Here is a 20179-nt window from a genome sequence, read left to right on the forward strand (position 1 = left end):
CGCACCTACAAGAGCTCGTCACTAGTTCGGACTGAAACTACCCCGGAGGCACCACAAGCTTCACAGGTCACTGCAGCTTTATATCAAACTGTTACATTGTAGCAACCCGCGAGATTTAAAGGAGAAGAAACAAAAAAATCTCTGGTGAAATGTGAAAATGCTGAAGATTCCACCAAACATCCTTATACTCCAGTCACATCCAAAGCTGATGGTGAACAGATCTAACGGCTGTCCATCAGATACTGCAGTCACCTCCAGAGCTGCGTTCACACACGGTTTCCACTTTCGGAGTGCGGGTCCTATCGTGTTCTTCTTCCTGCAGAACATTGCACCGCGGGGGAAGCCACATCATGGTAGCAAGAAAGAGAAAATGCAGCTTTAGGCTATGTGCACACGCTGCGGAATAGATTGCGGATTTTTCAGCGCGGATTCTGCAGGTAAAACGACCTGCGTTTTACCTGCAGATTCCCAGAGGATTTACCGCAGATTTTGTGCGGATTCCTATTGAGGAGCAGGTGTAATCCGCTGCGGAATCTGCACAAAGAATTGACATGCTGCAGAATATAAACCGCTGCGGAATATAAACCGCTGCGTTTCTGCAGCATGTGCACTGCGGATTTGGTTTTCCATAGGATTACATGGTACTGTACACAGCATGGAAAACAGCTGAGAATCCGCGGCGTCAAATCTGCAACGTGTGCACATAGCCTTAGATGTGACTCACAGAACTATGTACCCGAAATCCCGACGTGCCGCAGGCTGCTGCACTGCATCGTCAAAGGTGTCTCCTCCATGACAGTGTCAGATACAAGGACTACAAGTCCCACCATGCACCAGAGCAGAGCAAAACCAGCAACGACCAAAAATGAAGGGTGAACTCAGCAGTATGCAGCTCTGGATGTGAGTAGAGTACAAATAGGATACCAACGGGAGCCAACAGAGACATGGGACATCATACAACACAAACAGGAGCGTAAATTATGGATGCAGCTTGGGATGTGACTGGAGCACGATGTAGTGTGTAACCACCATGAGCCCACAGGAGGTGGGATACATCACAACCATCAGTATAGTTGCTGCAGCTCTGGCAGGGATTGGAGCATAGCAGACTACAGCTTTTCCTCTGCACCTGTGGAGGATTACACTGCGGTGTGTGCGACCTGCTGACAGCGGCTTCTCTGCGCTGGTGTCCGGGGAGCGGCGGGATTACACTGCATTTAATGTGACAACGCAAACGACCTGAATTCAGCAGAAAATACCAAACAATCTGACGGCTTCTTGGACGGCCCCTAATGAGATCCCCGGAGCCCCCCGATAACAACCTGCACGGAAATAAAGAGACGAGCTCCAACCTCTCACAAAAACACAGAATTACCTGAACCGACCCAAGAAATGCTAGAAACCAGCCGCCCCTCCCCCACCACCAAGAGAGGAAATAAAAGTATTTATGGCTGCAAGTAATCCCGGGACCTCAGAACCGCCGGCGGAGCGTCTCGTGTTCTGCTGCGCAAGTCCCAAGGTGGCCGTGAGAAAAGCAAGAAGAAGCCGGAGAAGCGGAGGAAAAACACAACGACCTCCTGCTCCAGAACTACAGGTCACAGCAACGGCCGCAACATGTAATAATCAGCAAAACTCCACCAGCAGAATAGTGAGCGCAGCTCTGGAGTATAATACAGTAACGTATGTACAGAGTGACTGCACCAGCAGAATAGTGAGTGCAGCTCTGGAGTATAATACAGGAGGTAACTCAGGATCAGTAATGTAATGTATGTACACAGTGACTGTACCAGCAGAATAGTGAGTGCAGCTCTGGAGTATAATACAGGAGGTAACTCAGGATCAGTAATGTAATGTATGTACACAGTGACTGCACCAGCAGAATAGTGAGTGCAGCTCTGGGTATAATACAGGATGTAACTCAGGATCAGTAATGTAATGTATGTACACAGTGACTGCACCAGCAGAATAGTGAGTGCAGCTCTGGAGTATAATACAGGAGGTAACTCAGGATCAGTAATGTAATGTATGTACACAGTGACTGCACCAGCAGAATAGTGAGTGCAGCTCTGGAGTATAATACAGGAGGTAACTCAGGATCAGTAATGTAATGTATGTACACAGTGACTGCACCAGCAGAATAGTGAGTGCAGCTCTGGGGTATAATACAGGATGTAACTCAGGATCAGTAATGTAATGTATGTACACAGTGACTGCACCAGCAGAATAGTGAGTGCAGCACTGGAGTATAATACAGGATGTAACTCAGGATCAGTAATGTAATGTATGTACACAGTGACTGCACCAGCAGAATAGTGAGTGCAGCTCTGGAGTATAATACAGGATGTAACTCAGGATCAGTAATGTAATGTATGTACACAGTGACGGCACCAGCAGAATAGTGAGTGCAGCTCTGGAGTATAATACAGGAGGTAACTCAGGATCAGTAATGTAATGTATGTACACAGTGACTGCACCAGCAGAATAGTGAGTGCAGCTCTGGAGTATAATACAGGATGTAACTCAGGATCAGTAATGTTATGTATGTACACAGTGACTGCACCAGCAGAATAGTGAGTGCAGCTCTGGAGTATAATACAGGATGTAACTCAGGATCAGTAATGTAATGTATGTACACAGTGACGGCACCAGCAGAATAGTGAGTGCAGCTCTGGAGTATAATACAGGAGGTAACTCAGGATCAGTAATGTAATGTATGTACACAGTGACGGCACCAGCAGAATAGTGAGTGCAGCTCTGGAGTATAATACAGGATGTAACTCAGGATCAGTAATGTTATGTATGTACACAGTGACTGCACCAGCAGAATAGTGAGTGCAGCTCTGGGGTATAATACAGGAGGTAACCCAGGATCAGTAATGTAATGTATGTACACAGTGACTGCACCAGCAGAATAGTGAGTGCAGCTCTTGAGTACAATACAGTAACGTAATGTATGTACAGAGTGACTGCACCAGCAGAATAGTGAGTGCAGCTCTGGAGTATAATACAGTAACATAATGTATGTACACAGTGACTGCACCAGCAGAATAGTGACTGCACCAGCAGAATAGTGAGTGCAGCTCTAGAGTATAATACAGGATGTAACTCATGTAACTCAGGATCAGTAATGTATGTACACAGTGACTGCACCAGCAGAATAGTGAGCGCAGCTCTGGAGTATAATACAGGATGTAACTCATGTAACTCAGGATCAGTAATGCTATGTATGTACAGAGTGACTGCACCAGCAGAATAGTGAGCGCAGCTCTGGAGTATAATACAGTAACGTAATGTATGTACACAGTGACTGCACCAGCAGAATAGTGACTGCACCAGCAGAATAGTGAGTGCAGCTCTGGAGTATAATACAGGATGTAACTCAGGATCAGTAATGTATGTACACAGTGACTGCACCAGCAGAATAGTGAGTGCAGCTCTGGGGTATAATACAGGAGGTAACTCAGGATCAGTAATGTAATGTATGTACACAGTGACTGCACCAGCAGAATAGTTAGTGCAGCTCTGGGGTACAATACAGGATGTAACTCAGGATCAGTAATGTAATGTGTGTACACAGTGACTGTACCAGCAGAATAGTGAGTGCAGCTCTGTAGGATAATAAAGGAAGCAACTCAGGATCAGTAATGTAATGTATGCACACAGTGACTGCACCAACAGAATAGTGAGTGCAGCTCTGGAGTATAATACAGGAGGTAACTCAGGATCAGTAATGTAATGTATGTACACAGTGACTGCACCAGCAGAATAGTGAGTGCAGCTCTGGAGTATAATACAGGATGTAACTCAGGATCAGTAATGTAATGTATGTACACAGTGACTGCTGTCATGATTCCAATGGCAGGGAATCACAAAAGGACAAGCACCAACGAGCTCTAGGGTGATGGAACCTGAGCTGACCGCGACCCTAAACCTGAACACACAAATAACAATAGCCGGGGAACGTGCCTACGTTGATCCTAGACGTCTCGCACCAGCCGAAGATCTAACTTCCCCTATTAGAAGAAACACAGACCTCTCTTGCCTCCAGAGAAATACCCCACAGAAATAGCAGCCCCCCACATATAATGACGGTGAAATGAGAGGAAGGCACATACATAGTATGAAAACAGATTCAGCAAAATGAGGCCCGCTAAAACTAGATAGCAGAGGATACAAAAGTAAACTGCGCGGTCAGCAAAAAACCCTTCAAAAAACCATCCTGTAATTACTTGAACTCATGTTCCAACTCATGGAACATGAGGAGCAATTACAGCCCACTAGAGCAACCAGCAGCAAAGAAACAATTATATGCAAGCTGGACAAGACAAAAATAAAACAAAACGTGGAACAAGAAAATCAAAAACTTAGCTTGTCCTGAAGATTACTGAAGCCAGAAGCTGAGGTAACAAAACACTCTGATAACCTTGATAGCCGGCGGGGAAATGACAAGAAAGCCCGGTTAAATAGGAAACTCCCAAATGCTAATAGAACAGGTGGACACCAGAGACAGCAGAACACAAATCACCCAGTACCATCAGTAACCACCAGAGGGAGCCCAAAAACAGAACTCACAACAGTACCCCCCCTTGAGGAGGGGTCACCGAACCCTCACGAGAACCACCAGGGCGACCAGGATGAGCCCTATGAAAAGCGCGGACCAAATCATCAGCATGAACATCAGAAGCAACCACCCAAGAATTATTCTCCTCACCATAACCCTTCCACTTGACCAAATATTGGAGTTTCCGTCTGGAAACACGAGAATCCAAGATCTTCTCCACAACATACTCCAATTCTCCCTCCACCAGCACCGGAGCAGGAGGCTCAAGCGAAGGAACAACAGGTACCTCATACCTCCGCAACAACGACCGATGGAACACATTATGAATAGCAAACGATGCCGGGAGATCCAAACGAAACGACACAGGGTTAAGAATTTCCAAGATCCTATAAGGACCGATGAACCGAGGCTTGAACTTAGGAGAAGAGACCTTCATAGGAACAAAACGAGAAGACAACCACACCAAGTCCCCAACACGAAGTCGAGGACCCACGCGGCGACGGCGATTAGCAAACTGCTGAGCCTTCTCCTGGGACAACTTCAAATTGTCCACCACATGACTCCAAATCCGATGCAACCCATCCACCACCATGTCCACTCCAGGACAATCAGAAGGCTCCACCTGACCAGAGGAAAAACGAGGATGAAACCCCGAATTACAAAAGAAAGGAGAAACCAAGGTAGCAGAACTAGCCCGATTATTAAGGGCAAACTCGGCCAGCGGCAAAAAGGTAACCCAGTCATCCTGATCAGCAGAAACAAAACACCTCAAATAAGTTTCCAAGGTCTGATTAGTTCGCTCCGTCTGGCCATTCGTCTGAGGGTGGAATGCAGACGAAAAGGACAAATCAATGCCCATCTTAGCACAGAACGTCCGCCAAAATCTAGACACAAACTGGGATCCCATGTCAGAAACGATGTTCTCCGGAATCCCATGCAAACGAACCACGTTCTGGAAAACCAGAGGGACCAACTCAGAGGAGGAAGGCAACTTAGGCAAGGGTACAAGATGAACCATTTTAGAAAAGCGGTCACACACAACCCAGATGACGGACATTTTTTGAGAGACAGGGAGATCCGAAATAAAGTCCATGGAAATGTGCGTCCAAGGCCTCTTCGGGATAGGCAAAGGTGACAACAATCCACTGGCTCGAGAACAGCAAGGCTTAGCCCGAGCACAAACCTCACAAGACTGCACAAAAGAACGCACATCCCTCGACAAGGAAGGCCACCAAAAAGACCTGGCCACCAAGTCTCTAATACCAAATATTCCAGGATGACCTGCCAACGCAGAAGAATGGACCTCGGAGATGACTCTACTGGTCCAACTATCCGGAACAAACAGTCTCTCAGGCGGACAACGATCAGGTTTACCCGCCTGAAACTCCTGCAAAGCACGTCGCAAGTCTGGGAAGACGGCCGACAAAATCACCCCATCCCTAAGGATACCAGTGGGCTCAGAATTTCCAGGGGAGTCAGGCACAAAACTCCTAGAAAGAGCATCCGCCTTCACATTCTTTGAACCTGGCAGGTATGAAACCACAAAATTGAAACGAGAGAAAAACAGTGACCAACGAGCCTGTCTAGGATTCAGACGCCTGGCAGACTCAAGGTAAATCAGATTTTTGTGATCAGTCAAGACCACCACACGATGTCTAGCACCCTCCAGCCAATGACGCCACTCCTCAAATGCCCACTTCATGGCCAAAAGTTCCCGATTACCCACATCATAATTCCGCTCAGCGGGCGAAAACTTCCTAGAAAAGAACGCACATGGCTTAATCACCGAGCAATCGGAGCCTCTCTGCGACAAAACCGCCCCCGCTCCAATCTCGGAAGCATCAACCTCAACCTGGAAAGGAAGCGAAACATCAGGCTGACGCAACACAGGAGCAGAAGAAAACCGGCGTTTAAGTTCCTGAAAGGCCTCCACAGCCGCAGGAGACCAATCAGTAACATCAGCACCCTTCTTAGTCAAATCCGTCAAAGGCTTAACAACACTAGAAAAATTAGTTATAAAACGACGATAGAAATTAGCAAAGCCCAAGACCTTCTGCAAACTCTTAAGAGATGCAGGCTGCGTCCAGTCACAAATAGCCCGAACCTTGACGGGATCCATCTCAATAGTAGAAGGGGAAAAAATATACCCCAAGAAAGAAATCTTCTGGACTCCAAAGAGACACTTTGAGCCCTTTACAAACAAGGAATTAGCCCGCAGGACCTGAAACACCTTCCTGACCTGCTGAACATGAGACTCCCAGTCATCAGAAAAAAACAAAATATCATCCAAATACACAATCATAAATTTATCCAGATATTCACGGAAAATATCGTGCATAAAGGACTGGAAGACTGAAGGAGCATTAGAAAGTCCGAAAGGCATTACCAAATACTCAAAATGGCCCTCAGGCGTATTAAATGCGGTTTTCCACTCATCACCTTGCTTTATTCGTATAAGACTATACGCACCCCGGAGATCAATCTTAGTGAACCATTTAGCCCCCTTAATGCGAGCAAACAAATCAGTCAACAAAGGCAAAGGATACTGATATTTTACGGTAATCTTATTCAAAAGACGATAATCTATACAAGGCCTCAAGGACCCATCTTTTTTGGCCACGAAAAAAAAACCTGCTCCCAAAGGGGACGAAGATGGACGGATATGACCCTTTTCCAAGGACTCCTTAACATAATCCCGCATAGCAATATGCTCTGGCACTGACAGATTGAACAAACGACCTTTAGGAAATTTACTACCAGGAATTAAATCTATAGCACAATCGCAATTCCTGTGAGGAGGAAGCGAACTGAGCTTAGGCTCCTCAAAAACATCCCGATAATCAGACAAAAATACAGGAACCTCAGAAGGAGTAGATGAAGCAATAGAAATCGGAGATGCATCATCATGAACCCCCTGACATCCCCAGCTTAACACAGACATTGTTTTCCAGTCCAGGACTGGGTTATGAGTTTGTAACCATGGCAGACCAAGTACTAGAACATCATGTAAATTATACAACACCAGGAAGCGAATCACCTCCTGATGAACGGGAGTCATACGCATGGTCACTTGTGTCCAGTTCTGAGGTTTATTCATAGCCAAAGGTGTAGAGTCAATTTCCTTCAAAGGAATAGGGACTTCCAGAGGCTCAAGACTAAACCCACAGCGATTGGCAAATGACCAATCCATAAGACTCAGGGCAGCGCCTGAATCTACATAGGCATCGACGGAAATGGATGATAATGAACAAATCAGAGTCACAGACAGAATGAACTTAGACTGTAACGTACTAATGGCAACAGACTTATCAACCTTTTTTGTGCGTTTAGAGCATGCTGATATAACATGAGCTGAATCACCACAATAAAAGCACAACCCATTTTTCCGCCTATAGTTTTGCCGTTCACTTCTAGACTGAACTCTATCACATTGCATTGTCTCAAGTGCCTGTTCAGAAGACACCGCCAAATGGTGCACAGGTTTGCGCTCCCGTAAACGCCGATCAATCTGAATAGCCATAGTCATAGACTCATTCAGACCCGTAGGCGCAGGGAACCCCACCATAACATCTTTAATGGCCTCAGAAAGGCCATCTCTGAACTTTGCAGCCAGGGCGCACTCATTCCACTGAGTAAGCACGGACCATTTCCGAAATTTTTGACAATATATTTCTGCTTCATCTTGCCCCTGAGAGAGAGCTAATAAAGCTTTTTCAGCCTGAATCTCCTGGTTAGGTTCCTCATAGAGCAAACCCAATGCCAGAAAAAACGCATCCACATTAAGCAACACAGGATCCCCTGGTGCCAATGCAAATGCCCAATTTTGAGGGTCACCCCGCAGGAAAGATATAATAATCTTAACCTGCTGAGCAGGGTCTCCAGAAGAGCGAGATTTCAAAGAAAGGAACAGCTTGCAATTGTTCCTAAAATTCAGAAAACTGGATCTATCTCCAGAAAAAAACTCTGGAATAGGAATTCTAGGTTCAGACATAGGAGCATGTACAACAAAATCTTGTATATTTTGAACCTTAGTAGCAAGATTATTCAAGCTGGAAGCTAAACTCTGGACGTCCATGATAAACAGCTAAGGTCAGAGCCATTCAAGGATTAAGAGGAGGAAAAAAAAAAAAAAATCAGCCAGGCTGCAATTAAGGCTAGGCAGCAACCTCAGAGGAGAGAAAAAAAACTTCCTCAGACTACTTTTCCTCCTACTTCAGCCCAAACATTTTGGCCGGCTATACTGTCATGATTCCAATGGCAGGGAATCACAAAAGGACAAGCACCAACGAGCTCTAGGGTGATGGAACCTGAGCTGACCGCGACCCTAAACCTGAACACACAAATAACAATAGCCCGGGAACGTGCCTACGTTGATCCTAGACGTCTCGCACCAGCCGAAGATCTAACTTCCCCTATTAGAAGAAACACAGACCTCTCTTGCCTCCAGAGAAATACCCCACAGAAATAGCAGCCCCCCACATATAATGACGGTGAAATGAGAGGAAGGCACATACACAGTATGAAAACAGATTCAGCAAAATGAGGCCCACTAAAACTAGATAGAGGATACAAAAGTAAACTGCGCGGTCAGCAAAAAACCCTTCAAAAAACCATCCTGTAATTACTTGAACTCATGTTCCAACTCATGGAACATGAGGAGCAATTACAGCCCACTAGAGCAACCAGCAGCAAAGAAACAATTATATGCAAGCTGGACAAGACAAAAATAAAACAAAACGTGGAACAAGAAAATCAAAAACTTAGCTTGTCCTGAAGATTACTGAAGCCAGAAGCTGAGGTAACAAAACACTCTGATAACCTTGATAGCCGGCGGGGAAATGACAAGAAAGCCCGGTTAAATAGGAAACTCCCAAATGCTAATAGAACAGGTGGACACCAGAGACAGCAGAACACAAATCACCCAGTACCATCAGTAACCACCAGAGGGAGCCCAAAAACAGAACTCACAACAGACTGCACCAGCAGAATAGTGAGCGCAGCTCTGGAGTAACATAGTAACATAGTAACATAGTTAGTAAGGCCGAAAAAAGACATTTGTCCATCCAGTTCAGCCTATATTCCATTATAATAAATACCAGATCTACGTCCTTCTACAGAACCTAATAATTGTATGATACAATATTGTTCTGCTCCAGGAAGACATCCAGGCCTCTCTTGAACCCCTCGACTGAGTTCGCCATCACCACCTCCTCAGGCAAGCAATTCCAGATTCTCACTGCCCTAACAGTAAAGAATCCTCTTCTATGTTGGTGGAAAAACCTTCTCTCCTCCAGACGCAAAGAATGCCCCCTTGTGCCCGTCACCTTCCTTGGTATAAACAGATCCTCAGCGAGATATTTGTATTGTCCCCTTATATACTTATACATGGTTATTAGATCGCCCCTCAGTCGTCTTTTTTCTAGACTAAATAATCCTAATTTCGCTAATCTATCTGGGTATTGTAGTTCTCCCATCCCCTTTATTAATTTTGTTGCCCTCCTTTGTACTCTCTCTAGTTCCATTATATCCTTCCTGAGCACCGGTGCCCAAAACTGGACACAGTACTCCATGTGCGGTCTAACTAGGGATTTGTACAGAGGCAGTATAATGCTCTCATCATGTGTATCCAGACCTCTTTTAATGCACCCCATGATCCTGTTTGCCTTGGCAGCTGCTGCCTGGCACTGGCTGCTCCAGGTAAGTTTATCATTAACTAGGATCCCCAAGTCCTTCTCCCTGTCAGATTTACCCAGTGGTTTCCCGTTCAGTGTGTAATGGTGATATTGATTCCTTCTTCCCATGTGTATAACCTTACATTTATCATTGTTAAACCTCATCTGCCACCTTTCAGCCCAAGTTTCCAACTTATCCAGATCCATCTGTAGCAGAATACTATCTTCTCTTGTATTAACTGCTTTACATAGTTTTGTATCATCTGCAAATATCGATATTTTACTGTGTAAACCTTCTACCAGATCATTAATGAATATGTTGAAGAGAACAGGTCCCAATACTGACCCCTGCGGTACCACTGGTCACAGCGACCCAGTTAGAGACTATACCATTTATAACCACCCTCTGCTTTCTATCACTAAGCCAGTTACTAACCCATTTACACACATTTTCCCCCAGACCAAGCATTCTCATTTTGTGTACCAACCTCTTGTGCGGCACGGTATCAAACGCTTTGGAAAAATCGAGATATACCACATCCAATGACTCACCGTGGTCCAGCCTGTAGCTTACCTCTTCATAAAAACTGATTAGATTGGTTTGACAGGAGCGATTTCTCATAAACCCATGCTGATATGGAGTTAAACAGTTATTCTCATTGAGATAATCCAGAATAACATCCCTCAGAAACCCTTCAAATATTTTACCAACAATAGAGGTTAGACTTACTGGCCTATAATTTCCAGGTTCACTTTTAGAGCCCTTTTTGAATATTGGCACCACATTTGCTATGCGCCAGTCCTGCGGAACAGACCCTGTCGCTATAGAGTCCCTAAAAATAAGAAATAATGGTTTATCTATTACATTACTTAGTTCTCTTAGTACTCGTGGGTGTATGCCATCCGGACCCGGAGATTTATCTATTTTAATCTTATTTAGCCGGTTTCGCACCTCTTCTTGGGTTAGATTGGTGACCCTTAATATAGGGTTTTCATTGTTTCTTGGGATTTCACCTAGCATTTCATTTTCCACCGTGAATACCGTGGAGAAGAAGGTGTTTAATATGTTAGCTTTTTCCTCGTCATCTACAACCATTCTTTCCTCACTATTTTTTAAGGGGCCTACATTTTCAGTTTTTATTCTTTTACTATTGATATAGTTGAAGAACAGTTTGGGATTAGTTTTACTCTCCTTAGCAATGTGCTTCTCTGTTTCCTTTTTGGTAGCTTTAATTAGTTTTTTAGATAAAGTATTTTTCTCCCTATAGTTTTTTAGAGCTTCAATGGTGCCATCCTGCTTAAGTAGTGCAAATGCTTTCTTTTTACTGTTAATTGCCTGTCTTACTTCTTTGTTTAGCCACATTGGGTTTTTCCTATTTCTAGTCCTTTTATTCCCACAAGGTATAAACCGCTTACACTGCCTATTTAGGATGTTCTTAAACATTTCCCATTTATTATCTGTATTCTCATTTCTGAGGATATTGTCCCAGTCTACCAGATTAAGGGCATCTCTAAGCTGTTCAAACTTTGCCTTCCAAAAGTTCAATGTTTTTGTGACTCCCTGACAAGTCCCCCTAGTGAAAGACAGGTGAAACTGTACAATATTGTGGTCGCTATTTCCTAGATGCCCGACCACCTGCAGATTTGTTATTCTGTCAGGTCTATTATACAGAGTATAATACAGGATGTAACTCAGGATCAGTAATGTAATATATGTATACAGTGACTGCACCAGCAGAATAGTGAGTGCAGCTCTGGGGTATAATACAGGATGTCACTCAGGATCAGTAATGTAATGTATGTACACAGTGACTGCACCAGCAGAATAGTGAGTGCAGCTCTGGGGTATAATACAGGATGTCACTCAGGATCAGTAATGTATTGTATGTACACAGTGACTGCACCAGCAGAATAGTGAGTGCAGCTCTGGGGTATAATTCAAGATGTCACTTAGGATCAGTAATGTAATGTATGTACACAGTGACTGCACCAGCAGAATAGTGAGTGCAGCTCTGGAGTATAATACACGATGTAACTAAGGATCAGTAATGTAATGTATGTACACAGTGACTGCACCAGCAGAATAGTGAGTGCAGCTCTGGGGTATAATACAGGATGTCACTCAGGATCAGTAATGTATGTACACAGTGACTGCACCAGCAGAATAGTGAGTGCAGCTCTGCGGTATAATACAGGAGGTAACTCAGGATCAGTAATGTAATGAATGTACACAGTGACTGCACTAGCAGAATAGTGAGTGCAGCTCTGGAGTATAATACAGGAGGTAACTCAGGATCAGTAATGTAATGTATGTACACAGTGACTGCACCAGCAGAATAGTGAGTGCAGCTCTGGGGTATAATACAGGAGGTAACTCAGGATCAGTAATGTAATGTATGTACACAGTGACTGCACTAGCAGAATAGTGAGTGCAGCTCTGGGGTATAATGCAGGAGGTAACTCAGGATCAGTAATGTAATGTATGTACACAGTGACTGCACCCGCAGAATAGTGAGTGCAGCTCTGGGGTATAATGCAGGAGGTAACTCAGGATCAGTAATGTAATGTATGTACACAGTGACTGCACCCGCAGAATAGTGAGTGCAGCTCTAGAGTATAATACAGGAGGTAACTCAGGATCAGTAATGTAATGTATGTACACAGTGACTGCACTAGCAGAATAGTGAGTGCAGCTCTGGGGTATAATGCAGGAGGTAACTCAGGATCAGTAATGTAATGTATGTACACAGTGACTGCACCCGCAGAATAGTGAGTGCAGCTCTGGAGTATAATACAGGATGTAACTCAGGATCAGTAATGTATGTACACAGTGACTGCACCAGCAGAATAGTGAGTGCAGCTCTGGAGTATAATACAGAAGGTAACTCAGGATCAGTAATGTAATGTACGTACATTGTGACTGCACCAGCAGAATAGTGAGTGCAGCTCTGGGGTACAATACAGGATGTAACTCAGGATCAGTAATGTAATGTATGTACACAGTGACTGCACCAGCAGAATAGTGAGTGCAGCTCTGGGGTATAATACAGGAGGTAACTCAGGATCAGTAATGTAATGTATGTACACAGTGACTGCACTAGCAGAATAGTGAGTGCAGCTCTGGGGTATAATGCAGGAGGTAACTCAGGATCAGTAATGTAATGTATGTACACAGTGACTGCTCCCGCAGAATAGTGAGTGCAGCTCTGGAGTATAATACAGGATGTAACTCAGGATCAGTAATGTATGTACACAGTGACTGCACCAGCAGAATAGTGAGTGCAGCTCTGGAGTATAATACAGAAGGTAACTCAGGATCAGTAATGTAATGTACGTACATTGTGACTGCACCAGCAGAATAGTGAGTGCAGCTCTGGGGTACAATACAGGATGTAACTCAGGATCAGTAATGTAATGTATGTACACAGTGACTGCACCAGCAGAATAGTGAGTGCAGCCCTGGAGTATAATACAGGATGTAACTCAGGATCAGTAATGTAATGTATGTACACAGTGACTGCACCAGGAGAATAGTGAGTGCAGCTCTGGGGTACAATACAGGATGTAACTCAGGATCAGTAATGTAATGTATGTACACAGTGACTGCACCAGCAGAATAGTGAGTGCAGCTCTGGAGTATAATACAGGATGTAACTCAGGATCAGTAATGTAATGTATGTACGTATTACAGTATTACAGTAATGTAATGTATGATTCGGATTCCTGGACCACGGTGTGAATTACTTGTACGATGGACTCCTCGCCAGAGACGTACTACACCTCAACAAACCTGGGAAACACACATTCGCCAGAAGACTCGCTACACTCATCAGGAGGGCGTTAAACTAGAAGAAGAGGGGACGGGAAGAAAAACATTAGACTTGAACAAAGAAGACCCAGGAAAACAAACTCAGATGGGAGGTAAGAACATTTCTAAAACAATCCACAGCGAGGAGATTGGAACAAAACAAAATCCTCTAAACTGCATGCTCGCAAACGCCAGAAGCCTGACAAACAAGATGGAAGAACTAGAAGCAGAAATATCTACAGGTAACTTTGACATAGTGGGAATAACCGAGACATGGTTAGATGAAAGCTATGACTGGGCAGTTAACTTACAGGGTTACAGTCTGTTTAGAAAGGATCGTAAAAATCGGAGAGGAGGAGGGGTTTGTCTCTATGTAAAGTCTTGTCTAAAGTCCACTTTAAGGGAGGATATTAGCGAAGGAAATGAGGATGTCGAGTCCATATGGGTCGAAATTCATGGAGGGAAAAATGGTAACAAAATTCTCATTGGGGTCTGTTACAAACCCCCAAATATAACAGAAACCATGGAAAGTCTACTTCTAAAGCAGATAGATGAAGCTGCAACCCATAATGAGGTCCTGGTTATGGGGGACTTTAACTACCCGGATATTAACTGGGAAACAGAAACCTGTGAAACCCATAAAGGCAACAGGTTTCTGCTAATAACCAAGAAAAATTATCTTTCACAATTGGTGCAGAATCCAACCAGAGGAGCAGCACTTTTAGACCTAATACTATCTAATAGACCTGACAGAATAACAAATCTGCAGGTGGTTGGGCATTTAGGAAATAGCGACCACAATATTGTGCAGTTTCACCTGTCTTTCACTAGGGGGACTTGTCAGGGAGTCACAAAAACACTGAACTTTAGGAAGGCAAAGTTTGAACAGCTTAGAGATGCCCTTAATCTGGTAGACTGGGACAATATCCTCAGAAATAAGAATACAGATAATAAATGGGAAATGTTTAAGAACATCCTAAATAGGCAGTGTAAGCGGTTTATACCTTGTGGGAATAAAAGGACTAGAAATTGGGTTTTTCCTATGTGGCTAAACAAAGAAGTAAGACAGGCAATTAACAGTAAAAAGAAAGCATTTGCACTACTAAAGCAGGATGGCACCATTGAAGCTCTAAAAAACTATAGGGAGAAAAATACTTTATCTAAAAAACTAATTAAAGCTGCCAAAAAGGAAACAGAGAAGCACATTGCTAAGGAGAGTAAAACTAATCCCAAACTGTTCTTCAACTATATCAATAGTAAAAGAATAAAAACTGAAAATGTAGGCCCCTTAAAAAATAGTGAGGAAAGAATGGTTGTAGATGACGAGGAAAAAGCTAACATATTAAACACCTTCTTCTCCACGGTATTCACGGTGGAAAATGAAATGCTAGGTGAAATCCCAAGAAACAATGAAAACCCTATATTAAGGGTCACCAATCTAACCCAAGAAGAGGTGCGAAATCGGCTAAATAAGATTAAAATAGATAAATCTCCGGGTCCGGATGGCATACACCCACGAGTACTAAGAGAACTAAGTAATGTAATAGATAAACCATTATTTCTTATTTTTAGGGACTCTATAGCGACAGGGTCTGTTCCGCAGGACTGGCGCATAGCAAATGTGGTGCCAATATTCAAAAAGGGCTCTAAAAGTGAACCTGGAAATTATAGGCCAGTAAGTCTAACCTCAATTGTTGGTAAAATATTTGAAGGGTTTCTGAGGGATGTTATTCTGGATTATCTCAATGAGAATAACTGTTTAACTCCATATCAGCATGGGTTTATGAGAAATCGCTCCTGTCAAACCAATCTAATCAGTTTTTATGAAGAGGTAAGCTATAGGCTGGACCACGGTGAGTCATTGGACGTGGTATATCTCGATTTTTCCAAAGCGTTTGATACCGTGCCGCACAAGAGGTTGGTACACAAAATGAGAATGCTTGGTCTGGGGGAAAATGTGTGTAAATGGGTTAGTAACTGGCTTAGTGATAGAAAGCAGAGGGTGGTTATAAATGGTATAGTCTCTAACTGGGTCGCTGTGACCAGTGGGGACCGCAGGGGTCAGTATTGGGACCTGTTCTCTTCAACATATTCATTAATGATCTGGTAGAAGGTTTACACAGTAAAATATCGATATTTGCAGATGATACAAAACTATGTAAAGCAGTTAATACAAGAGAAGATAGTATTCTGCTACAGATGGATCTGGATAAGTTGGAAACTTGGGCTGAAAGGTGGCAGATGAGGTTTAACAATGATAAATGTAAGGTTATACACATGGGAAGAAGGAATCAATGTCACCATTACACACTGAACGGGAAACCACTGGGTAAATCTGACAGGGAGAAGGACTTGGGGATCCTAGTTAATGATAAACTTACCTGGAGCAGCCAGTGCCAGGCAGCAGCTGCCAAGGCAAACAGGATCATGGGGTGCATTAAAAGAGGTCTGGATACACATGATGAGAGCATTATACTGCCTCTGTACAAATCCCTAGTTAGACCGCACATGGAGTACTGTGTCCAGTTTTGGGCACCGGTGCTCAGGAAGGATATAATGGAACTAGAGAGAGTACAAAGGAGGGCAACAAAATTAATAAAGGGGATGGGAGAACTACAATACCCAGATAGATTAGCGAAATTAGGATTATTTAGTCTAGAAAAAAGACGACTGAGGGGCGATCTAATAACCATGTATAAGTATATAAGGGGACAATACAAATATCTCGCTGAGGATCTGTTAATACCAAGGAAGGTGACGGGCACAAGGGGGCATTCTTTGCGTCTGGAGGAGAGAAGGTTTTTCCACCAACATAGAAGAGGATTCTTTACTGTTAGGGCAGTGAGAATCTGGAATTGCTTGCCTGAGGAGGTGGTGATGGCGAACTCAGTCGAGGGGTTCAAGAGAGGCCTGGATGTCTTCCTGGAGCAGAACAATATTGTATCATACAATTATTAGGTTCTGTAGAAGGACGTAGATCTGGGTATTTATTATGATGGAATATAGGCTGAACTGGATGGACAAATGTCTTTTTTCGGCCTTACTAACTATGTTACTATGTTACACAGTGACTGCACCAGCAGAATAGTGAGTGCAGCTCTGGGGTACAATACAGGATGTAACTCAGGATCAGTAATGTAATGTATGTACACAGTGACTGCACCAGCAGAATAGTGAGTGCAGCTCTGGGGTATAATACAGGATGTCACTCAGGATCAGTAATGTATGTACACAGTGACTGCACCAGCAGAATAGTGAGTGCAGCTCTGGGGTATAATACAGGAGGTAACTCAGGATCAGTAATGTATGTACACAGTGACTGCACTAGCAGAATAGTGAGTGCAGCTCTGGAGTATAATACAGGAGGTAACTCAGGATCAGTAATGTAATGTATGTACACAGTGACTGCACCAGCAGAATAGTGAGTGCAGCTCTGGAGTATAATACAGGATGTAACTCAGGATCAGTAATGTATGTACACAGTGACTGCACCAGCAGAATAGTGAGTGCAGCTCTGGGGTATAATACAGGAGGTAACTCAGGATCAGTAATGTAATGTATGTACACAGTCACTGCACTAGCAGAATAGTGAGTGCAGCTCTGGGGTATAATGCAGGAGGTAACTCAGGATCAGTAATGTAATGTATGTACACAGTGACTGCACCCGCAGAATAGTGAGTGCAGCTCTGGAGTATAATACAGGATGTAACTCAGGATCAGTAATGTAATGTATGTACACAGTGACTGCACCAGCAGAATAGTGAGTGCAGCTCTGGAGTATAATACAGAAGGTAACTCAGGATCAGTAATGTAATGTACGTACATTGTGACTGCACCAGCAGAATAGTGAGTGCAGCTCTGGGGTACAATACAGGATGTAACTCAGGATCAGTAATGTAATGTATGTACACAGTGACTGCACCAGCAGAATAGTGAGTGCAGCTCATGAAGCTGCGATGTTCGATCCCTTGTGCCGCATTGTGTCAGGCTACGGTCTGATCGCTTGTGCTGCACAGTCACTATCTATCAACACCGGCCACAGGCTAAACTTTGGCTTTCACACAATTGGACGCCCATTTTTGCATATAGGGAGATTTGGATAAGTCACTATCGTTATTGAGCCACCTGTAAACATAGCCGAGGCTCCAAAATATGTTACAGACCAAGTTAGTAGAGGGTTCGGAGAAGAGTGGGTTCTGAAGGATGAATTCCTTGATTTGATCCTTCAGGATAATATACTGCAGAAAAGCAGACGAGGGCACTTTAAAATGGGTTCTATTGTTATTAAAGGGGTAACAAGCTCTGCCATTGTAATTTGGTGATCCCTAATTCTGCCCAAATGGGGTCTATGTTGAGGTTATTTATGGACATAATGAGTGATCGGCCAGATATCTTACTCCATGTTGGCGCACATGGCCGGGACTGGTGTGAACATTCCAAACGTCACTCACTTTTTGCCCAACTTTGTGGACTTTTCTTAGTGTTATGGCAAAATGAGAAGTCTGATGCATCGGCCCGTGTGTGTGTGAGTGTGTGTGAACGCGGGCTACATGGACGGAGAGCCGCACAAACCTGCACACCCGAGCCGGGAAATAGAGCTTCTGCCAGGAGCGACAGTAGAAGCGAGAGTGGTCGGTGACCCGGATCCAGTCCAGTTCATCCATGGAGACCTCAATGTAGTAGGAGTAGGACCTGCGGAGAACACATGGACAATCACAGCTCTGCCACTAAAATAAATCCGAGGACATTTATCTGGTCCTTGTGCTCCCCATGGCGGTGTCAGCCCCTCCCCATGGCGGTGTCAGCCCCTCCCCATGGCGGTGTCAGCCCCTCCCCATGGCGGTGTCAGCCCCTCCCCATGGCGGTGTCAGCCCCTCCCCATGGCGGTGTCAGCCCCTCCCCATGGCGGTGTCAGCCCCTCCCCATGTTGGTCAGTCAGTCCTTCCCCCATGGCGGTGTCATTCCTTCCCCCATGGTGGTGTCAGTCCTTCCCCCATGGCGGTGTCAGTCCTTCCCCCATGGCGGTGTCAGTCCTTCCCCCATGGCGGTGTCAGCCCTTCCCCCATGGCGGTGTCAGCCCTTCCCCCATGGCGGTGTCAGTCCCATCTACCATCCTCCTCGGGTCACTGAATGTCCGGCGTTACATTAATGGAGAGTGAAGTCACAAAGAGCGATCGCTACCTCCACATCTACATAAGTGAGGGAATACTAGGGAATCGCACTGCAAGCAATTGTCTAATATTCTGCAGGTCTACAGCGCCCACACCGACATTAGTGACAGCTGCTGACAATCAGAGGGGGCACTGACGGGCAGATCAGTGACAGCTGCTGACAATCAGAGGGGGCACTGACGGGCAGATCAGTGACAGCTGCTGACAATCAGAGGGGGCACTGACGGGCAGATCAGTGACAGCTGCTGACAATCAGAGGGGGCACTGACGGGCAGATCAGTGACAGCTGCTGACAATCAGAGGGGGCACTGACGGGCAGATCAGTAACAGCTGCTGACAATCAGAGGGGGCACTGACGGGCAGATCAGTGACAGCTGCTGACAATCAGAGAGGTCACTGACGGGCAGATCAGTGACAGCTGCTGACAATCAGAGGGGGCACTGACTGGCAGATCAGTGACAGCTGCTGACAATCAGAGGGGGCACTGACGGGCAGATCAGTGACAGCTGCTGACAATCAGAGAGGTCACTGACGGGCAGATCAGTGACAGCTGCTGACAATCAGAGGGGGCACTGACTGGCAGATCAGTGACAGCTGCTGACAATCAGAGGGGGCACTGACGGGCAGATCAGTAACAGCTGCTGACAATCAGAGGGGGCACTGACGGGCAGAGGGACGTACCGGCTGTCCCGATCCCAGAGGAGGAGGCGGATGTGGTTGATGATGGACGGCTGCCCCAGCTTCACTTCCAGACCAGAGCGACAGTCGTCCTCGATCGGATGCCGAGAAAAGCCGTGATCTAAGTCGTAGTTCTGAGTGTCGCCGTCCAGCAGGGCCGACTTCAGCTCCCCCTTCACCACCTGCGCTCCGTACTTCATGGTGGCAATATTCTCCTCTGGGACTGGGGGAGAGGACAAGAAAGGCATTAGAAAAGACACAGAATACACGACAAGTCAGGGGGCTGGTG

The 20179-nt window shown here is 45.0% G+C and overlaps 1 protein-coding gene across 2 annotated transcripts in view; it reads right to left on the bottom strand.

Moving 5' to 3' along the window:
- BTBD9 (BTB domain containing 9) overlaps positions 1 to 20179 on the bottom strand; it is a 170261-nt gene that overhangs the window by 132810 nt on the left and 17272 nt on the right. For both annotated transcript variants that reach the window (XM_069768302.1, XM_069768300.1), the window contains exons 5-6: positions 19894 to 20113; positions 18614 to 18733 (exon numbers count right to left, since the gene is read on the bottom strand). In XM_069768302.1, the coding sequence (XP_069624403.1) occupies positions 18614 to 18733; positions 19894 to 20113 (340 nt within the window). The remainder of the gene's footprint in view (positions 1 to 18613; positions 18734 to 19893; positions 20114 to 20179) is intronic.

This window comes from Ranitomeya imitator, chromosome 5 (assembly GCF_032444005.1).
Source record: "Ranitomeya imitator isolate aRanImi1 chromosome 5, aRanImi1.pri, whole genome shotgun sequence".
In the NCBI taxonomy this organism is placed as follows: domain Eukaryota; kingdom Metazoa; phylum Chordata; class Amphibia; order Anura; family Dendrobatidae; genus Ranitomeya; species Ranitomeya imitator.